Source organism: Cololabis saira, chromosome 4 (assembly GCF_033807715.1).
Source record: "Cololabis saira isolate AMF1-May2022 chromosome 4, fColSai1.1, whole genome shotgun sequence".
Taxonomy (NCBI): domain Eukaryota; kingdom Metazoa; phylum Chordata; class Actinopteri; order Beloniformes; family Belonidae; genus Cololabis; species Cololabis saira.
The window spans coordinates 12,192,013-12,199,318 of NC_084590.1; the positions used below are offsets into that span (position 1 = coordinate 12,192,013).

The window sequence follows — 7,306 nt, forward strand, 5'->3', positions numbered from 1 at the left end:
GCCGTACGAACCATCGTGAACAGAAACTCTGCAACAAGCTTGTAATATACAAGTTTGACTGCTGTTTTTCTGCAGTTTGGGAAGGTTTAAACGTATTATGAAAACTAGTTTAAATGGTCTAATACTTTCCAACCAAAACATACTTTAAATACATAGATATTTATATATACTGCTCCCTCATACTTCCATACTTAACTTATTGTGTGGAAGTATTGGGGAACACATACAAAACAAACATCAAACCACTACATGCTGCAAAAGAAAGCAATAAGAATCATAAACCATGCAGACTACCTTGCTTCAACCAACCCACTCTTTATTAAAACAAACACCCTAAAATTGGAGGACCTAGTGGACATTAATACAGCTTTAATCATGTACAAGGCACACAATAATATACTCCCACCCTGCATGCAGGAGCTGTTTGAAGTTAGGGAGTCCAAATATCCACTTAGGGGGCCATGTATCTTTAAGAAAATGGGTGTACGGATTAGGGATGTTAATAATTAATCGATTTTCGATTAATTGCCGTTATGAAATTACCCGATTAAAATTAACGATTACAATTAATCTTTTTTTTTTTTTTTTTTTTTTTTTTTTTTTTTTTTTTTTATCCCGGTTTTGTCCCCATTTTATCACCCAGTGCTCCTACCTAACAGTCCTGTGCATTGCCATCCTCTACCAACCCCGGGAGTTCCTGCACTGAGCTCAGGTCTCCTCCTTAACCTGAGGAGTGAGCAGGCCGCATCTTTTCCCCAGACAGGGTGGGGCTTCTCCGGCCGGACGTAGAGCGTGGAAGGATCACGTTATTCCGGCCGGATCCTCCCCACCCCATCTGGCGCCCCGGTTGGCCAGAGGGGGCATGTATAGCCCAGGACTGTGTGCATGTTTTTGTGAGGGTAGCTCCCATTAGCTACCCAGGGGAACACGGGGAGAACATACAAACTCCACACAGAAAGAGAACTAACAGAACTTCAGCGCCCACAGCGTCCCCGGCGGGAATCAAACCCAGGACCTTCTTGGCTCTGCGTTGTTGTAACGTGGAACCATAAATCAGCCTTCACCCGGTACATACATAGGTTTCTCTAAACATCTGTCCCCGCTACAGTTTTAACTAAAAGAAAATGTGCTCCAATACAGCAGGTCTCATCATTTTATTTTGAACACTGCCAAAACTCTAACTTAAAACGTAACTAGAACTTAAAATTAGCTTGACACCTTGACACCCTTACCTTGATAAGGTAAATTGGAAGTTTCTATTGGCAACCTTACATAAATTTGGATTTGGCGAATCTTTCATTGACTGGATAAAAATATTATACAGCTCTCCCAAGGCACGTGTAAGGACAAATGATCAAATCTCTACAAGCTTTACCTTGCAAAGAGGCACTAGACAGGGTTGCCCTCTATCTCCCTCATTATTTGCAATATTTATTGAACCTTTAGCAGCAGCTATTAGACAAAATCAAAATATTAAAGGTATACAATGCAAAATAGTAGAGCACAAAATAAGTCTTTATGCGGATGACGTACTCCTCTTCCTCCAGAACTCACGATCTTCACTATCACAGACAATCGCACTTATAGAGGGATTTTCATCTCTGTCTGATTATTCTATTAATTGGTCTAAATCCACCGTTTTGTGCGTGAACTGCAATTTTAGGAATATATCCAATACTCAATTACAATCAGGGAACATTAGATATTTAGGCATAAACATCTCCCCTAGGCTGTCAGAGTTAATAAAATTAAATTATGTTCAGCTTATAAAGAAAATAGAAGATGATCTTGCTAGATGGAGCTCTCTCCCCATTTCACTCATGGGTAGAATAGCTACCATTAAAATGATGGTTTTACCAAAAGTAAATTATTTTTTCTCAATGATACCATTCAAACCCCCTATTTCCTGGTTTAAATCGCTGGACTCAGGTGTTTCAAAATTTCTGTGGAAAAATAAAACTCCACGCATTAGTTTAAAGACATTGCAGAAATCTAAAGAATATGGAGGTTTAGAGCTACCTAACTTTCAGTATTACTTCCTTGCCAATAAATTACAGTATATTGTAAAATGGTCAAAGGATCATCCTTTAGATAGTCAATGGCTGGACTCAGAGCAAGTGTTTTGCAACGAACTAGAAATCTCAGAGTTACCATTCATTAGTCAAAGTATCAAACGTCATCAATGTTTCAAAAGCATTAATATTAGCACAACTTTATCAGCTTGGTGGGAATTTCTTAAAGTAGCTAAAATTTCACTTTTTCCATGTGACCGTACACCCATATGGAACAACCCAGACATTGTGAAAAATGATAAAAAGATGGTTAACTTCGTTCAATGGAGAGATCAAGGAATACGGTATTTACAGCACGTAATTGTAGGAGGACAGTTTGTACCTTTCAATACACTTATGGTTCAATACGGAGTTAGCAGGAGCAAATTTTTAGAGTATCAACAACTCAAGGCCATAATAAATAAAACATACAAAATTAGACAATTAGACTTACAACTTCCCGCTAAGATAATAGATTTATTAAATCTAAGCAATTTAAAGTTGTTATCAAAACTTTACAGGTTAGTGTCTAAACTGGACGAGTCAGTCTCTCTCCCGATCTCCAAGTGGGAGGCGGATCTCTCTCTGAATACCGACCAGCTTTCTTGGTCACAAATATGCTTAAATACGTTTACTATGACTAAAAACCCAAACTTACAACTTATACAGTATAAAGTTCTTCATAGAATACATTATACTGGACAAAGGATGTTCCAGATGGGCTTTGTCACCTCTAATATCTGTTCACAGTGCACAGAGAACACCCCAGATAATTATATGCATGCTTTATGGTTCTGTACACCGGTACAGAGGTTCTGGAAGGAGATTTGTGAGGATTTATCCACATGGATCGACCACAGAATCCCAGTGTGCCCCACGGTGTGTATATTAGGTCACCTGGGAGACACTCAAATAGATCCTAATTGGACACACCGGGTTCTTACTGCCTTATGTATCGCAAAGAAAACCATTCTAGTAAATTGGAAACAAAAATCCAGTTTATGTATTAACCATTTTAGGAATCTTTTATCAGATCATATTAGTAGTGAGATAATGTCTGCCTCCACTGAACAACACTCGGCTGAATTGCACTCTCTGTGGTCCCCGATTATTGGCCTCGTTACCTAGTGGGGGCGGGGGGGGGGGTGATCTCGTAGCCCTTGGGGTTGGGGGTCGGCTTGGGGGGTCTGGGGCGCGGGCCTCTGGTGGCCCCTGGGGGGCGGTGGGTGGGGCCGCGGGGTCCTGTCCCTGGCCGGTGGGGGCCTTGGGGGCCTGTGGGGGGGGGTACCTCATGGCGGTGGGGGGGGTGGCTGGGGAGGGCTCGGGCGGGGGGCGGTGGCTTGGGCGTCTCCGGGCCTCCTGGGGGGGCTGGGCCGTGGACGTGGGGGTCCCACCCGGAGGGCCCGGTCCTGCCTGGGTGGGGGGTGGCTGTCTGCGCTGGGGGGGCATTGCTGCCTTGGTCCTCCGTCGCTGGGCGGGGGCCAAGTGCCCCTGCGGATGTGGGGACTCCGTGACCCTTGGGGTGTCCGCCGGGGTGGCCTCGGGGGGGGGGGTGGGGCCGGGTCCGGAGATCGGGCCTCCCCTGACCGGGGGGTGCACGGGCGGGCGCGGCGGCGGGGGTGGCGCCATTCCCAGGTATCTATGTCTTATGTTGTCAGTATGAATGGGAGGATGTTGGACCGTTTCCCCCTCCGTCTGGGGGCTCCGGCGGCTCCGGGGGCGCCCGTGGAGGTACGGCGGGGCCCTGGCCCGGCTCGGGGGGCCGGCCCCCGTCTACTGGATGGCCGGTGGGGGGACGCGGGTGTCTTATCAGGGCCAGCTTTGCTGGTCCTGCCTCCTGGCTTCGGCCTCCGCTCCCCCTCTTGCCCCCCCTACACGATTCATACGCACATAGGCAAAAGGCGGGGGGTCCGGGTCGTGGGGGGCACTGTCCCGCATGGCCCGGCACTCCCCGCCTCACGGTTTTAACAGCAAATTAGACACTGCACATTCAACACTTTATAAATACACTTGACAAGGACACGTAGTTCGGGAGGGGGGGGGGTCGGTGTCAATCGATACTTGGCCCTCCCTCCTCCCTGTTTTTATGGCATTAATCACATGCACTCAACACAAGGGGCGGGAGGGGGTCCCACATCACCCGCGTTCCCTCACCGGCCTGGGCCTCGGACGGGTGGGTCGGGTTACCCGGGCCTGGCGGGGCCCGCCGTGCAGCCTGGGGTGCCTTCTGGCGGTGCTGGACCCCCCCGGGGAGGGGGAAACGGTGCGTGATTGTATGTCTGTGTCGGTGAGAATGCGGTATGGAAGGGTCCTGCCATGGAGGATTTGAGCCTCCATTGGCAGGACATCAAAAACTTAATAATTTATCAATATTATATTATACAAAGATGGTTATTATTATTATTATTATTATTATTAGTATTATTATTATTATTATTATAGTATATTATATTATTATTAGTATAGGTATCGGATAGGTGAATGGATGAATGAATGGGATGCCTGGGTCTGGGGCCCTCCGTTGTCGGGCCTGCACGGGTGTCGCCTTGTTGGGGGGTTCCCTCTCTCCGGGCCCGTCTCCGGTCCCCCCCGCTGCCTCTACGGCGGGGCGCCCCTCTGGTCTTGGAGGGCCACTTTCGTGGGGGACGGGTGCGCCTGCCCGCGTCGGCGGCCGGGGCGGCTCTGTCTCTCCGGGCAGGCTGGCCCCCTGCCGGGTGGGGGTCGTTGGCCTGAAGGGTGAGGGCCTCCTGGCCGCGTGTCCGGCCCGGACCGGGTGGCCGGGGATTGCCTGGGTCGCGGTCCGCCGCCGCGGGATCCCTGGCTGCTTCTTTCCGCGCCGTGGGGGCCCCGCCCGCGGGCCCCCTCGGCCGCCGCCGGGCGGGGGGGGGGCCTCGCAGGCGGTGGGTTGCCTCCCTCCTACTTCTCCCCTCTGTGGGGTTTGCCGGTGGCCTGGGTTCCGGGCTCTTCCTTGTCGGCCTCTGGTCTCGCGGGTGGCGGGGTCGCTCCCCCCCCTCCCCCACTATAGATACACTTCAGGTGGAGCTTTGTTTGGTTTATTTCACACACACACACACACACACACACACACACATACACACATATAGTCATTTAGTCACATGCACACACACACACACACACACACACACACACACACACACACACACACACACACACACGCATGATCATATACATACACACACACACACATAGACATACACACTGGCTTGTTCACCTGCATGCTGGCTCTCTAGTTTTTGGGTTTAGGTAGCGGTAGCGATAGCTTAGCTCAGACTGCGATCAGATCTCAAGATTTAGGTCGATTGCTGTTCGTGTTTTGGTTGGCTCCGTGCCGGTTTCGTGCTTTGTTTGTGGTTTTTTTGTTGCAGATTTCCAGTGCTTGACGTGTGTCTCCGTGTGTTCCTGCTTCCTGGATTGGCAGCGGATGTCGTCACCCCCCCCCCCCCCCACCCCCTCCCCCCCCAAAAAAAAAAAAAAAAAAAAAAAAAAAAAAAAAAAAAAAAAAAAAAAAAAAAAAAAACACTGGGTTTGTATGTGTATATTTATGTATGTGTACGCATATGTGTGCGTATATGTATGTATATATTACATATAGTAATAATGCGCATATATACACTTTTGGTTTCTACCGTCATGGTATAATTCAATAATATGTGTGCAGACAAGGTAAAAAAAAAAAAAAAAAAAAAAAAAAAAAAAAAAAAAATTAGCTTGACACAAATGACACTATTATGGCTGCTGCTACTACTAATAGCCTTGAAGTGCACTTCACACAGTGATGATTCAAGAGTGACTCAGGCATGACTCAGTCCCCAACCCCCTCAACCCACTGGACCAAAAAGAATTGAAATGTTGGTTTCAGCCGTCGTCCGTGTCCATGCACCGGCAGATCAGAGCTGATTCAGCTGCACAGCGGAGACAAACCTTTACCATCCAGGTGATTCTGAGTCAAACGACAAATCCGGGTTTATAACTTGTCAAGTTATGCGAGTCACGCGGTTCAAATATAAAACTGCCTAAGAAAAGATCTGAATTCATTGCTTAGAAATAGAAAACCAGTTCTTTGGTGGCAAATTTAAAGACAGAAGTAGAAATGAATGGTGTCGTTTGACAAAAGGACACAGTAAAGAAGATATTCCATATTAACCTTACTAATAGACGCAAATGAGGCCATTGTTATGGTCAAGATTGAATGAAAGAAAGGCAGTTTTTCTTTACATAAAATAATCTATCAAAAATAAGTTCTGATTAAAAAAAAAACAACCATATACTTTCACTTCTTGCGAAACCACTTCCCTTGGCAGAGAGAGCAGCATTGAAGCTGTGATTGTAACGAGCCAATGAAACTAAAAGCAGTTGCACCTATATTTCAATTTAAACCCATTGCATAAAGCAATATATCAAATTAGACCTTGAGAAACATTACAAGCACTGTTTGAAAATAAAAGTGAGGAGCGGGAAACTAAGAGGCGCAGAACTGCTTGACTGGAGATGGAGCAGCCACCGCCGCCAAAGTCTACCCAGACAAGCACTCTCACAGCTTCACATCTCTACCCAAGACTCAAACTCAGTCTAATAAAATGAAGCTGGTTTGTTTTCATGTTCATTTGTCATTAAGTTTAAACAGCATGCCGATGTTAAAAAGCACCGACCCCCCCCCCTCCCATCCAGCAGCGGTAGAGAGCAGCAGCCGAGAACTCTGACCTTGTAAACTTCTCCATAGGTTCCTCCTCCGACTCTCAACAGGATCTCAAAATCTTCCTGAGGGTTCTTGGTGGAGATATCCAGAGCTGCCCTCTGATGGAAATCCATTTTGTTGCCGCGTGTTACTAATAATCCTCCTGAGACATGTCACGCCGTCCCTCACACAGAAATCAGCTGGCCTCTACATCGACGGCGAAAAGGCTCAGATCAGGCGAGTTTCTGAGGAGAAAACCTGTCCCTTCTTTATGTGTGACTTATGCTTTAAGTCAGACGCACATTCTTCTCACACACACACTCACAGACACACACACACCTTCCTGTTTCTGTTTCTCACCCTGCTGTAGATCCTCCCAACCTGTCACTCACTCCCTGCTATCTCTCACCTTCCTCTTCTCTCTCAAGACCTTTTTTTCTCAGCTCATTTGCATAATCCAATTTTTGTTTCCTGTTAGGCGTGTATTTGTGTGTGTGTGCGTGCGCGCGTGTGTGTGTGTGTGTGTGTGTGTGTGTGTGTGTGTGTGTGTGTGTGTGTG

The 7,306-nt window shown here is 47.3% G+C and overlaps 1 protein-coding gene across 1 annotated transcript in view; it reads right to left on the minus strand.

Moving 5' to 3' along the window:
• Nucleotides 1–7,102, minus strand: part of LOC133441511 (mitogen-activated protein kinase kinase kinase kinase 5-like) — a 48,760-nt gene extending 41,658 nt beyond the window's left edge. The window contains exon 1 of the mRNA XM_061718879.1: nucleotides 6,774–7,102. Within this exon, the coding sequence (XP_061574863.1) occupies nucleotides 6,774–6,881 (108 nt within the window). The 5' untranslated portion in view covers nucleotides 6,882–7,102. The remainder of the gene's footprint in view (nucleotides 1–6,773) is intronic.
• Between the last annotated feature and the right edge of the window lie 204 nt (nucleotides 7,103–7,306).